Source organism: Camellia sinensis, chromosome 15 (assembly GCF_055761805.1).
Source record: "Camellia sinensis isolate YWXY chromosome 15, ASM5576180v1, whole genome shotgun sequence".
NCBI lineage: Eukaryota > Viridiplantae > Streptophyta > Magnoliopsida > Ericales > Theaceae > Camellia > Camellia sinensis.
Genome location: NC_138975.1, coordinates 47,408,903 through 47,424,367, shown reverse-complemented (window position 1 = coordinate 47,424,367; position 15,465 = coordinate 47,408,903). Strand labels below are relative to the sequence as shown.

Here is a 15,465-nt window from a genome sequence, read left to right as displayed (position 1 = left end):
ACCAAATACAGCATAAAGGTTTCCTTGGAATCCTTTCTTAACATTAAATCGAACGATTTGGTTTCTCAATTGAAGCATGTGATTAATTTTGATTTCTTAACTAACAAAATCGAATAATTTGATATGGTCAAATTTTCTATTTTCTCTCAATCCGTCCAAATCAAATCAACTACAGCACACATGAAGAAATCTCGAGCATTTTGAAGTAAAACAACATTTTCTCTCACATGCTTTGGGAACAAATTTTGCTGTTTCTTTTGGGTTCAATGATTTGAGTTTGGTTAGCAATAAGCTTCAGATATAGGTTAGTAGTCACCATTTTTTTCAAAGTGAGGACATCAAGTACATTGCTCCTTTCCTTGTGAATTTTATTAAACGCCTGGCTGTAGGAAAATTATTTAGTGCTCCTAGGAAAGATAATATGCTGCTTCAATTTTGATTTTTATTGGTTGAAGCTTTGAAAAATTGTTTAGTACTGCTGAGGGCAAGATGATGTGATGTGCTTCACCAAATGTATTTGGCAATCTGTGCTTAAACAATCACGAATTTGTGGTGTTGAGCCAACATCACTAAGCCTGTGTTTCGAGGTCAAAGGGTTCATGCTTAATCACATGACTAGCAGCTAAGCCTGTGTTTGGAGGTCAAAGGGTTCAAGCTTAATCACATGACTAGCAGCTACTAGCACACCATTGTGTGTGCAATTCAAATAATAAGAAAAAATAAATTGGGTTTAAGCTTTGTATATTTTTTTGTGTAACTTTTTATTTTAATATATGACATGATGAAAAGTAAAGATTTCGGAATATCAACTAAAGCCTTTCCTTAATATAATATAGGATAGATGTACCAAAAATATTAAATGTTGTATTATTTCCTCGTCAAAACTTCACTGCTACACTTATGTTGTGTTTGATTGGAAGATTTAGAGAGGGATTTAGAAAGGAAAAGGGAAAAGGTGTATGAAACTAAGTGAAATATAAGTATGTTCTATTTACATTTCACCTATCATTTTTATTTTTTTTTCTAAATCCCTCCTCAAATCCCCTAACCAAACACAGCATTAATATTCTTTTTTACAAACAAACTGAGCCTGGCTCATTGTTTATCAAACAAGAAAATCTAACTTAAACTTGGCTCAATAATTAATCTAGTTTGGCTTGGGTTATTAACACTAATCAAACTCAAACTCGACTCATTAGAAAATATTTAAGCAGGCCAAAAACATAAATAAATATATTTATTCTATTTCATTTCATTTAAATACATGATAAAACGAGCTAAGCTCCACAAGCTTATCTTATTTGAGCTTGAGCTTAGCTCGTTTATTAAAATGAGCCTAAAAGTCTAGATCAAGCTCATTTGTAAACAACAAATCGAGCCAAACTAAAGCCTTAACGAGCCGACCTTGCCAACAGTTCAGCACATTTTCAACCCTAGGCTGGTCATAGCTTGCCAATCCATAACGTTATATGATTCCAGAAAAAAGCCAATAAATAGCATTAAGAGAGATGTAACTACTATAAAATAGAGACAAATAGTAGCCGTGTTGATCTGATCTTTTATTCTGTTAAAAACATCAACAATCTTGAATTTTCCACCAAGCATCAATGAAGCATAAGAAATCCCATTACCATATCAGGGTAAAGACAAGTAAAAGGAAAAACAAAGTGGGCTAACTGGCTTGTTTTTATTTTGACATGAAATTGGTCTTGAGAACTTTTCACACACGCGAAGTAACCATCATACATAACACACCAAGATCCAACTGTCTAGAAATTTCAGCACAAAATATACAAGCGTACTTTAATCCCGTAGGCATATTTAGAAGTTTCTAGAATGGCCGCTTAAGCATTTTTCAGAACTCCCTATCTGGGAAAAGATGAGGCGCAACGAGGGACCAGATGAACAAACCTGCGGTAGCCCATCCCGTAATGATTCGGACCCAGACAGACGGCCACCCCACATCAACCAACCGCCCATTCGCTCCCACAGAGGTTGACCACCCTGTGAGAAGCATTGCAGAGTACATGCTAGCAAGGGAGAAGATGATGTGGAAGAATGCATATGAATATGAGACGGGCTTAGCCCTTTCTTTCTCTTCCACCTCGTCTGCCTTGTCCAAGGGAAGTAAAGGCTTCCCAGCACCTTCACCAGGAAAACACAAACACGATGTCATTCAAAACGGGATTTGTCAATAAAAAATGAAATTTGCTTTTTGTCAACAAATGGGACATTAATGTGATAGTTGTCGTCCTCTAGTGGGTTCACCTCTGGATAGACTTCACTGCTGGATGTATTGTCAAATATTTGAACACTAAAAGAGCCCCAAAGAAACCGAGAAATTGAGAAGAGATTTCCAAAGAACTAGGAAACAGTAATTTCGAAAAAGACTGGTGAATCTTTAATTTTGTCAGCTCAAATCAAGGAATACCTCAAAAAGATTTCATACTTCATCTTAACATTAAACAACAATTCTCATAACATATTTTCGAAGTAAAATACTTAATTTCTTAATATATTTCAAAACACATATAACATATTAAACACCATGAAAAAGAAATGCACAGCAAAACACACAAGACAGGTTAATCAATCAAGGTAGAGACACTCACGAGGTGAACTTGGTGGTGAAAGTAAGGTAGTAGAAGAACCAGCACGGACAGCTGAGTAGACAACTGATAGAACAGTTGTAAGCAGTCCGACAGTGAGTGTGCCAGTGGAAACAGCTTTAGAATGATTGTGAAGTCCATTGCACTCGTACTCCCTTGGTTCACTGGCAAGTCCAGAGTAGGTGAGGTACACGCAGTACAAAGATATAACTGAAGCTGGCAAAATGCTGCCACTTACCTGTTTTACATCCATGAAAACTGTAAGTATCTATATATATACGGGCATATTATGTACTACAACCAAGTAATAAGCATAAATAAACAAAGAAAATAATAAACAAAATATGAAGCTAACTGGAAGGATTGTGTTAATCTAAGTGGGGAAAACTAGACAACTGCTCTACTTTGACTGATGGAATACCATAGAGTTGTCATGATGAGAAGAGGTGGTAGGTGAGCTTAAGATGTACCAAAACAGCCTTGACAAAAATTTCCCACACCCAAGTTGCTCAGGTAACCATATGCCCAAACTAATTCCATGGAGCAGAATTAACAGATGATATTGCATATGTCCATGCATGAGCAAATATTATGTAGGTTGAGCCTTTTAACATTTCTAGATTAGCAAGGTTTGTCTACTTCGAACAGTTGAGCTAAAATTAAGGTGAAAGGCCTTTGCTCTAATTCAATCAATTGAAACAAGATCTGAGCATTAATTGAACCTCTTCCTCTTTTCAACAGTTCCTTCCATTTGTCCATAACATTATGCATTTGGATGCAAGAGATACAGAAAAATGCTTCTGACAAAAGAACACCTCCTCCATCAAACTCTTACCACTTTCTCTTGTGTGTTTTTATTGAAAAATTCCTGCCACTTCTGTTTGGGATGTTCACATCAGAAAGGGTTGTGCATGCATGAATTTGAGGATGTGTGGTTTAGAATACAACTTTAGCCAAATTTCATTAGCTTTAACCATTTCCATTTTCTAAGCCTTCATTACACAAAATGAAACAATACAGGCCAATATTATTCCTGGCTAAAAATAAAATAAAAACCTATTTTATGAGCATTTGTTGATTCATAAGCAAAAGAAATGTCATCAGCAATTCTTAACAATCAGATCAGTGCCAACCCAACAACAGCTTAGATATAGTATCATTTCAGCCTTACATGACAAATGATGGGGAAAATGCATTTCGGAACCACTTCCAGACAGTTTGGTTGAGTTTTCAGAAACTAGTTTGACAAAAATAAACACCAAAAAAAAAAAAAAAAAAAATTTCAAACTTATTTTTGCTTCAAAGAAGATAAACCATATGAAGATTATGATTGCTTTTTATTATTTTTATTTTTTTTTACCAAACTAGTTTTTAGTTTTGAAAAAATAAAAGACAAACGAAAAACGGATTTTGAAAACTCAACCAAATAGGGTGTTCATTTTCCATAATCATGAACATCATCCCATCAAACTCTAAACTGTTACATAGTTGGCATAATGGATCCTGTTCTCAGAATCCACTCAACATCATCCCATCAGATATTTTAGTCCATGAATACTGAATTTATGCAAATGTGGCAAAACAAACAAATAGATAAAACTGTTAGTAGCTGGCTATAAACATAGGAACAGAGGATTAGAAACTCACTACAGGGTGCAATGTGATAATGGAAAAAACAACCACCAAAAGCAGAGTCATAACAATGAAGAAGGTGTTCAGCCCACAGTCCTGCCCAGATGGGGTAAACAAGTAGAAGAGAACTCCAGAAAAGCAAAATGTTGCTATATAACAAACAAGTGAAACAACAAACAGAGCAATGTACCTGCATTGTTAAAGGAGAATATATGAAAAAAAAGTTAATACTAGAAGATAAAAATGTCAAAAATAATAGGTAACAAGCTAAAGTCCATTGCAGGGCCTTTTTTGAACATTTGAGGGTCATTGCAGGGAGTGACAATAGCTACAACTAACCAGAATTGTTCATCGTATTTAACCCATTTGTCATTCCATCCATGAACAAAATCCAACAAAAGCACAACTTGAACAAGAAGAAACATTCCTGAGCCGAACTTTGATGATGTCTCTGCATTTACAAACAGAACAGTAAGCTTAATTCCACTGACAAAGAAAGAAAACTTCAAATAAACGCTTTTAAAAAGAGGTAGAAAAACATTTCATAATCAAATCTTTTCTGCAGGGGATAAATTACCAAGATTTTCTAGAAGGTGAACAGCTTTATATGAATTGGGGAATGTTGGGGCCAAATCTAATTTATTCTCATAGCAAAGGAAATCCAAAACAAACACCTTCTAAATCATTCCTAGTCTTGGGCTCTCAACTGATTTCCATCTAGTTCTGTTATTGATCTCCAAGAGTCAATACTCTTCTTCATTATGAATGCTAGCTGACTACTCGGATTGAGCAATGCCCACGCAACTTGGGGATGAATCCTGCTGACGGATCTAAAATACTACAAATACTCTTGCGGGCCCTACATATATTTTTTTAAAAAAGCAACATGAAATGAGTTTCAACACGATTTGATACGAGTTTCAACAAAAATGATTTGAATCATTTGCAAATTGAGTGAATCGTACAATTCAATTTACGATTCACATGATTCACAGCGATTCAGTTCTATTTCTATTTTTGTTACATAATGCATGAAACATCGTCGTTTTCACAAACTATGAAGATATATTTTCCGAAAAATACCCCCAACGGGCCGGACATGGTATTAAAAAATAAATCCACAATGATATTCAGGCCGGGGACGAGGAAACATGTTTCAGCCCCAGACCCGGCCCGACCCCGGCCTCGTTTTTGATATATATATATACTTTTTTGATTCAATGTTTCTCTCTCTCTCTCTCTCTCTCTCTCATCTTTTATTCATTTATATCTACTCTCTCTCTCTCTTCCTCACATCTCTTCCTCACAGTCTCTGATCTCTCTTTCTTCCTCACCGTTTCTCACCGCCGAATCAGACAGCGCCACCTCCTCCTCCTTCTCCTTCTCCTTCTCCTCCGAGCAAAGAGAGAGAGAGAGAGAGCACTGAACATTGTCGCCGAGCACCACCTTCTCCTCCTTCGAGCGTCACCTCCTTCTCCTCCGGCGTCTATTCCCTCCGCCATGGTAGATCTGAGTAGATATTTCTCTCTCTACTCAAATCTCTCTCCGTCTCTGTGAATCTGTGATGTTGATGATGTCGTTTGATGATGTTGTTGAATGGTTGTTGCCGCTGCTATTTGGGTTTGTTTTTTTGTTTTTTTTTGGTCCGGGGAATTTTCAGAGTCGGGGAAACCTAATCCCCCGTTAAGGGGCCGGGACGGGGATGGGGACGGGGACGGTGATAGGTCCCCTGTTAGGGATCAGGGCCAGGGCTGAGGAAGGGAAAATTTCTACCATCGGGTATCGGGGACAGGGAGTGTGATCCTCGGCCCCGCCCCATTGCCATTCCTAGGTGAAATATGAATAAAATGTACAGGATTTTCAAGGAAATAAGGAGACTTATTTGCCTCTGGCCAAGTTTGTATACAACAATAACGACAAACCCAAATAAGAAACCAGCAAAACTGACATCCTACACCCCAAGACAATAGCTAAAACCGGTAACCGCTTGACCTCCTCAACTGGAATAAGCTCTAACTTCTGCAAATTAACCCGGAGGCCCGATACTGCCTCAAAATATAACAAAACACACCGCAAATGACCCACCTGCTCCACATCAGTCCCGCAGAAAATCAGAGCGTCATCCGCATATAATAAATGAGATACAACAAGACAACGATCCCACAGCCAAGCCCCCCAGGAAACCTCCACACACTGCTCTATCCGACAATCTACTCAACGCCTCCGTCACTAAAATAAATAACAAAGGTGACAACGGATCCCCCTGCCGAAGACCCCGATACGTCAGAAAAAACCCTGCTGGAGATCCATTAATCAAGACAGACATCCGCACAGTCGAAACACAGAACTTAATCCAATGGCACCAAGTATCCCCAAAACCCATTCGATCCAACATATACAAGAGGAAATCCCAATTAACGTTGTCATATGCCTTTTCAATATCCAATTTGCAAATCAAACCGGGTTGTTGTCGAATCCGAGAATCTACACTCTCATTGGCAACCAACACAACATCCAAAATCTGCCTGTCTCCTACAAATGCGTTATAAGACTCAAACACCACAGCCTTTAAAACCCCTCTAATTCTATTGGCTAGAACTTTAGCTAATATTTTATACACACTGCCTAACAAGCTAATAGGCCGAAAGTCACGAACATCCTCAGCCCCCTCTTTTTTTGGGATCAAAGCCAAAAAAGTCGCATTAAAACTTTTTTCAATTTGGCTAGATCGGTAGAAAGCCTCTAAAGTTGCCATCACATCACCCTTAACCACACTCCAACAATGCTGAGAAAAAGCCAATGAGAAGCCATCTAGACTTGGAGCTTTGTCACCACTCATGGCCTGCAAAGGCCCAAACACTTCATCCTCCGTAAAAGCACGCACCAAACGCTCCTTATCCTCTCCCGAGATCATATCAAAATGAACCCCTCCCAAGCTTGGCTGCCACTCCCCCTCCTGTTGTCAAAACAAATTTTGATAGAAACCCACAATCCCTTCCCGAATCTCTAGATCCGCGCAAAGCTCTCGGCCATCCATCCACATCCTAGTAATTTGATTAACTCGCCAATGTGCATTCGCCATCCAATGAAAAAATTTCGTATTTCGATTCCCATCCTTCAACCATAAACATCTAGATTGACACCTCATCCATGCGAGAAATATGAACAAAGTCTTGTCTTGCTGCCTCCTTCCAAACACTATCAGCAGTGGACAAACCCCCTTGCACCTCTAATTCATCAAAGGCGCAGAGTGAAGACACCACCTCCGCTTTTTGACCCCCCTAATCGGCGAAACACCTCCTTATTCCAAATCTTCAAATCTCCCTTAAGCAATTTCAATTTATGGGCCAGCACACTACTGGGAGAACCAGAAATGGCATAACTACTCCACCAACCACGCATCACATCTAAAAAACTCTCTGTTTGCAGCCACATATTCTCAAACCAAAATGGCATAGGACCACAACGAATCCCCCCACTATCAAGCACAATAGGCCAATGATCAGACACTGGATGAGGAAGACGTAACTGGACAGCCTTCGAAAAATGCTCCTCCCATCCCCTAGTCACCAGAAAATGATCAATACGAGACATCCTCCACCCATTTGACCAAGTGAGGCTGCCTCCCTGAATAGGTAAGTCAACCAACTGCAAAGTATCAATCAAAGAACAAAAAGACCTCATGGACACCGAGACCCAATTGGTCCTCGACCTCTCCGATGGCCATCTAATAACATTAAAATCTCTCCCGACACACCACGGAACATCCCATCGAAACGCCATACTCTCCAATTCCTCCAGAAACCCTCCCCGCTCCGAATGCTGCACCGGACCATACACCCCAGTGAAGGCCCACTGAAAACCATCCTCCACACATCAAAACAAATAGGACACCGAAAAACCCCCACCCCCACCTCCTCCTCCTCCTCCTCCTCTCTCACCACCACCCTCTTATCCCGGCAAAAAAGAACCCCCCTTGCCGTCCCAAAAGACAGCAAAAATGCCCATTCCACAAACTACCCCCCCCCCCCATACCTCCCGAATCAACTCCAGTCCCAACTTCTCCATCTTTGTTTCCTATAGACACACTACATCCACCTTGGCTCCACGCAACACAGCCTTCACTGCCACCCTTTTATCCTTATTATGCAAGCCCCGCACATTCCAAGATAAAATTTTTAGCTTCATTCCAACAACAGTGGTCCCCCACGCTCTCTTCTAGCTCCCCGTCCGACATTCTGCCTCCCATGATCATAATTAACAGTACACTCCAAATTCTTGAGCTCCTGGTGCCTTTTACAGAGGGAAACAAATGGTGTGCCCACTCCCGGACTAGGAGCCCCTTGCTGCCAAGCTGCTTCTACTTGTACGAATAATCGCATAGCCTTCTTTTCATGGCCCTCAAATGACAAACCCAGACAGCTGCTAACTTCCCCAATGCGCTCCAACACCCAATTCGACACTGCCTCCGAAGATGGAATCTCCGGCCCATCCAATCCACTGTTGTTCTGGACCATGTTTTGATGTTGTCCTAGCAAATCTTCTGACCCACCTCCCCCTGTAGCAAGGGGTTGGAGTACTAAAGCCAGCCCATCAGTACTGGGAAGCTCACTCTATTCAACACAATCTGCCTAAGAAACACCCTCAAGCGCCGTTATAGCTGGATCGACCTCACCATCTTCAGCTTCCGAGCTCACCGCCTGAGAACTAAGTCCACCCTCCTCCGCCAGTCACCGCGACCCTAGATCGTCACCAACGGATTCACGATGGGCCACCAACTCCTTGCCCAACTGCGTGTTAGACGAGCGACGCTGTGTATCGACAATGATCATCTCCACCCAATCTGGCTCTCCTGGATTCGCCGCTGCCATATCAACACATACATTTCTCGTGACAACCTGACCCACTCCAGCAATAGGGGAATTAACTTGGGGTAACCCAGCTATGCCCAAATCAAGCCCCTTTGGGCTTAAGTGACGAATTGAAGAACTCGCCCCATTAGTCTCACAGGCCCAACCTTGAACTCCGTTATTCTTTGCCACAACCCAAGCTTTGCGGCCCACAGTTGTACGCACAGCGACTTGGGCCTGCACCAAGCCCAATTGACCCCTTTGAGGCCCCCGTGGTTGACCCACACCATGACCCACTAGATTCGAATGACCACGCTCCACCCTAAATCTATTCAGATACTCCTCCATTCCCCAAATCCCTAGAACTTCGTGACCTAACTACAACAAATCCGCCCTTGCCTTATCCGACCCAAATCCCCCTGTAATTTCGGCCGTCAGCGACCGTAGCTCTACGAGCAAGTCTTCCTCCACCCATACCGGCAGCGAGAACTGCCACATCCCCCAACAAACGGAAACTTGCGACGGAGTATGGTCCGACCGCCGCACCCGTAATTGAATACCACCTAGATCCACCAAGGATTCATCTGCCTCCACAAAACCACCACACCGATCACCAATAGCACGATACACCTTTTGCCCACGAAGATGAACAGGCAGCCCCACCACCCGAATCCAGACGTTTTCCTCCGGCAGCGACAACTTCCCCGATGTACTCACAGCCAATGGTGACCACCATTCCAACAAAAGATCAAGGCCACCCATTGTCCACCGTCGACACACCGTCGCCTCCGCCTCACTTCTATTTGGGAAGACAAACAAGAAAGCCTTCTCCTCCAGCTGTCTAACCTCCACTGGCCCCACTTGGCTCCACCACCGGCCTACCTAGTCTGATATAGCCGCAAAGCTCATGCCCTTACCACTTCGCCCCCCCACCTTGCCCACCAAAGCTATGTCCAACAACCGAAACCAATCAACCTCCACCTAAGTGTGAACCACCGCTGCAATCTGACGATTGGCCGATGACGAAGTAGCAGAAATGAATGACAAGTGATTCGGAGCTCTAGGACACAGTGTTGTCCCCTTAATCATTCCAAAGCCTTCAATGACCAACGCCACCCCCTCCCAGCCATCCCCAAAGACAGACACAGGAATAAAGATCTGGTTCCGCCACTGACCGATCGTCACCACTATTTGAAACGACGACCCAGCACCTTCCTCACCACGAACCCATATGGCTACAGAGCGATTACCCCCACTGAGGCGGCCTAGGAATTTCAGAATATCTGGTGCGGCAGATGCGTTCTTCATTCTCACCGCAATCCATCTAGCTTCCGACCCAATCAATACCACCGCCCTACAAAGCCCCTCCCCCCACTCAACTATAGACAAATTGCATCGCCCATCCACGCCGAGCAGCGTCTCCTCAAACTCAAACGACCACCCGCCGAGAAAGAGGATCTGTTGGCGTGGGCCGACGACTTCCCGAATTGGGTGCATTGCATTAATATTAATCAAAACTTAAACACTGTAAAAATATACATATAAATATATAAAATTATATATTATATTAAATAAAATGAATTTTATAATTCACGATTCACTATTTTAGCAAAACGACTTATGATTCAATTCGTGATTTGACAACAATGCATGTATATGTAATCTATTTATAAAGATCTTACACAACCGCTTATTTTCTTTTTAAAAAGAAACCTCTTTATTCTCTCTCTCTCTCTCTCTCTCTCTCTATATATATATATATATATATTTCCAAAAATCTGATTTGATCTTACAAATATAAATATAATGATATGTATGCATCTATAATGTGATTAAGCTGATTGAACATCAGATCTCGTTCATCTTCTCTATTATGATGTTGCTACAAAAATTGAGTTTGTAAAGAGATTTTTGGTTTTGGGTGTGGGATTACATGTGTGAACCTGTTACTAGTTCAAAGTCGTAGTTGGGGTCACAGTTGGGTTAGGGGTTAGGGGTCAGTTTCTTCCAAGTGAGACGAGGTTGGGAGATGACACAACATATCCCTCCTGCATCTCCTTTCATTAGATATTACTCTTTTCCTCTTTGTCCAATTAGATGGTCCAATTAGAGTTTCTCCTCATCAACATATACATAGCTTGAGGTGTTGCAACAACCTTCTTTTTCAATTATTTTTCTTCCTTGCATCTCTTCACAAACCCTAACTAATCTAACAATAAAGTGAATGAATTATAATTGAATTTTTTTTAATCAATAATCTCTTCAAAGGGATTCAATTTTGAGATATAAAATAGGAATTTAATAGAAAACGTGATCATTTTACCTACATCAATCTTGTCAAACTTTCATAACTGCACAAAAACTAAGGTAGTGTTTGGAAGAGTTTTGAAAATATGATTTGAGAATAGAGTTGCATTTTGAGTTTGTATGTTTTGAAATTATGATTTGAGTTTAGAAAATTTGTTTGGTTATAAATTTGAAAAGAGTTTTGAATTGAGTAGAGAATTTTTGATGTGACATATGATATCTGATACAAAAACTTACAACTCATAACCAAACATACTACTCAAAAATCTATTAAAAGTTCATAAAAAAATTTTAAAAATTCCGAAATATTGTTTTATTAAAAATATATATAAAAAAAAGTGCCAATTGCAAAAAAAAAAAAAAAAAAAAAATTTGAAATTGCACTGTTCTGGTTGACCGGCCGAATGGACCAATTAAGCCAAATTTCAAAAAAAAAAAAAAAAATCCCGCCTGACACATAATTTTCTACAGAGTTTTTTTTTTGTTGTGGAAATATAATTTGAAAGATGTATCCAAACATGACATTGGAATGCGGGGGTGGAATTATAGTTTGAAAATCTATCCAAACACAGCGTAGGATTCTATACACTTATTGGCCACTTTTATTTTAAAAAACAAGTTTCCATTTCATATATTTGATTGTTCTCCTTTACAAAGTCTTCTCTCTTTCTTTTTTTTTTAAAAAAAAGTAGTAATAAAAATCCACTAAAGGCAAAAAAAAAAAAAAAACAAGAAAAAGAAAAAGAGAAGCGGTGCAACCCTGAAGCCTGCCAAATTTCAACCCAAATTGGAACGAACAGCAGCCACTATTAGAATTTCTCACTTGAACAGTGTATTGTGCTAGAAGACAAATTTCAACAAATAAGAAAGATACTATACTCCCTCGGTCTAATTTTATAAGTCTTATTTTTCACATTTTGAAGTCGCATTTATGTGTTGAAATTCCAAAATTCAGCAGGTTTAATCATCACTTGCGGATACTTGGTCCAATTTTATAAGTCTTATTTTTCACATTTTGTAGTCACATTTATGTGTTGATATTCCAAAATTCAAAATGTTTAATCATAACTTGAGTATTACTATTACCCATCTTCCATTTTATACCCCAAAAAATATTCAAATACAAGAATAGGGCATTTTTTTTTTTTATAATCTTTTATCAAAAAATGCTTTCCTTAAATGTGTGGATGGCAAAACATGCTGCAAATGGGATGGATGGAGTATCTACAATTCATCAAATATTCATGATATGCAAATGAGCGCATAATACTATGACTATGAGATTAATAAAAAGAATAAGATCTCAAAAGAAAACTATTGTCATCAGAGAAGCAATAACAAGCATAGAAGAAGCCAATCAGAAGTAATCTATAGATCCTCTAATCAAGAAAATGGCTTACCGTAGAAGCTGATAATCTCATTTGGTAGGAAAAACATAAATATTACTAAAAGGCACCAGCAAATAATTTTCATCATCCATCCACCATGATGCAAACCATCACGAGGATCCTTCTGGCTTTTCACACCAACCATTAGAAGAGCTAGGATAGTGAAAAATAGGAAGTTCCCCAAGCTAACCCGCAGCACTGCATCTGTTTCAAACCACTCCCTATCTGGTGTTTGGCTAAAATGATTAATCCCTGGATAATTAATCAAATATGATATCAGCTTTATCATTAACCACTTATAATCAATTCACATACAAAAAGCACATAAGTTTATCAAAACTTCAAAAGGGTTAAAAAAAATATATTTGGATTAAATTAACACTTGGGAACCACAAAAATTACAATATATCTAGCCCATATGACTAATAAAGAGCTGTACTTTTTTCATTTTCTTTAATAATATCATTTGTTGTTGATTAAAAAAATATGTCGCACAAAGACTTCATCGTAGGAGAGGACAGCTCAAGTCCAGGTCTCAAAAACATCAATGTGATACATTAATGAAAAACACTTTCCACTTTTGGAAAAACATAATCTTGTTTAAGAAATACCCCAACACTGATTGGGAGCATAAAATAACACCCCTATTTTGCAGCAATATGTGCATTTTCTTTGCACAAATCATTAATGATGTGTTTGGTTGGGGAATTTGGGAAGGGATTTAGAAAGGGAAAGGAAAAAGATATATTTTATGTACCTTTTCCCTTTCCCTTTCCCTTCCCAAATCCCTCAAACAAGCACAACGTAAGTGATTGGTCATAGAACCATCATAGATTTTGTGGAAAAATTGCAATTCAGTGCATATTTCCAAAAATAAATAAAAATTTCAAATCAGTATTAAACTTTCTCAACTTTAATAACTTTAATAATTAAAGTTATAAATTTTTTCATGAATTTGTAAATATTTGGTGAAGGCACCATTTGTAATTTTCCCCAGATTCATTAGAGGAAGAGCAGCAAAACCAAACATGTGATTATCATAAGACATTGTTATACACAGTTAATACTACCTAATAATCAAACTTTGGGTCATATTTATATCAAATTGTGATGACTAAAGATAATTTTTTTTTTTTTTCAAAAAAAAAAAAACCCATAATTTTTTAGAATCACAGCTACACATACACAAACAATTACACAGAAATAATGAAAACAAGAAATTCGAAGCTGCTTACAGGGAATCTTCTCCATCAGAGGTGCAGCAACCTCCCTAAGAATCCACGATACGATCAGAGAAAGTGCAAAGAGACCGCAATACGCAATCCGAGCGGACCGCCGGCTAATCCCCGAGACCACCGTCCGGCAAGCATCGCACGCGCATGCCGCGCAGCACGATGCGAGGCAAGAAGCCGCAAACATGTTCTTCAACACTCAATTACCCAAAATGACAGTTTTTTTGTGAAACCCTAAATCAGATAATTAAACATCATCATCATCATCACCTTGAATTGCGATGAATTTCATCATCAAATCGTCATTAAATTGATAATTTATTCGATTATGCTTTGGAAAACCCTAATTGTGAAAGAATTAGAGCATTAAAGAAAACAGAGAGTTGCTATGTATATATAGTGTACCTGAAGCGATTGATGTAGCAGAAAACACGCGATGATCGATGGAGAGTTGAACGAAGAATATCAGAGAGAGAGAGAGAGAGAGAGGGAGGGAGAATAGCTTTGCAGTCAAGCGTTGAACACCCGATTGTCTTATATCTTCATGAGACTGGTTCGCCGATTGAAGAGTTCAACTCACTGAGTTAATAATAGAACGACTCGGCCAATTTATAGAGATTTTTTTTTTTTTTTTTTTGAACATAGCCAAGTTATAGAGAATGATTCCCTTTGATTTTGATTAATTTTTTGAAGAGTTTGTTTGTTTTTGATTTTGGGATTTATTTTTCAGAAAATTGATTTTTTTTTTTTTGCATATATATTTTTTAATAATTTTTTTTAATATTTAAAGTAATTTTTTAATTTTTAGATACACCTAACATAAATACACTTAAAAAGTATAATATTTTAAAAAATATATATAAAAAATTCATTAAATAGCAAAAATATAAAAAAAAATTCAGTACATTTTTATATTATTGTGTTTTTATTATTTTTTTACAAATATAATATTTTACTTTTTAGATACATTTAAATAATGTGAATCTAAAAAGTAAAAAAAAAAATACTTACAATTTTAAAAATATTCACTAAAAATAAAAAATACGAAAAATAAAAAAATTCAATTTTTAGAAAATCGAATCCAAAAAATTGAAACCAAATACAGTGATTTTTTTAATAAGTTTTTTTACTTTTTAGATGTACATTTTAGATATTTAAGTAAAATATTTATAAAAAATATTTTAACTTTTTAATAAATACATAAAAATATAATGATTTTTTTTTTTTGTATTTTTTGGATTTGATGATTTTGAATTTTATTTCTATAAATATTATATTTTTTTAAGTGAATTTAGGTTAGTTCTTAAGATATTCAAATTTTTTACTAAAAATAAAAAAAATACGAAAATTAAAATATTTAATTTTTTGAAAAATTGGCTCAATTTTCTAAAACCAAAAAAGATGATTATTATTTTTATTTTTTTTTGCTAGGGGATATATTTGTTAG

General features: G+C 38.0%; 1 protein-coding gene across 1 annotated transcript; it reads right to left on the bottom strand.

Annotated features, from left to right (window-relative positions):
• Positions 1-1,668: 1,668 nt before the first annotated feature.
• On the bottom strand, positions 1,669-14,704 carry LOC114266136 (Serinc-domain containing serine and sphingolipid biosynthesis protein). Its single transcript, XM_028207022.2, has 7 exons — positions 14,424-14,704; positions 14,022-14,252; positions 12,799-13,038; positions 4,581-4,692; positions 4,257-4,431; positions 2,613-2,847; positions 1,669-2,145 (listed from the first exon to the last, which is right to left on the bottom strand). Exons 2-7 carry the CDS (start codon positions 14,203-14,205, stop codon positions 1,856-1,858), a joined length of 1,236 nt encoding a protein of 411 aa, XP_028062823.1. The 5' UTR covers positions 14,206-14,252; positions 14,424-14,704; the 3' UTR covers positions 1,669-1,855.
• Positions 14,705-15,465: the final 761 nt, after the last annotated feature.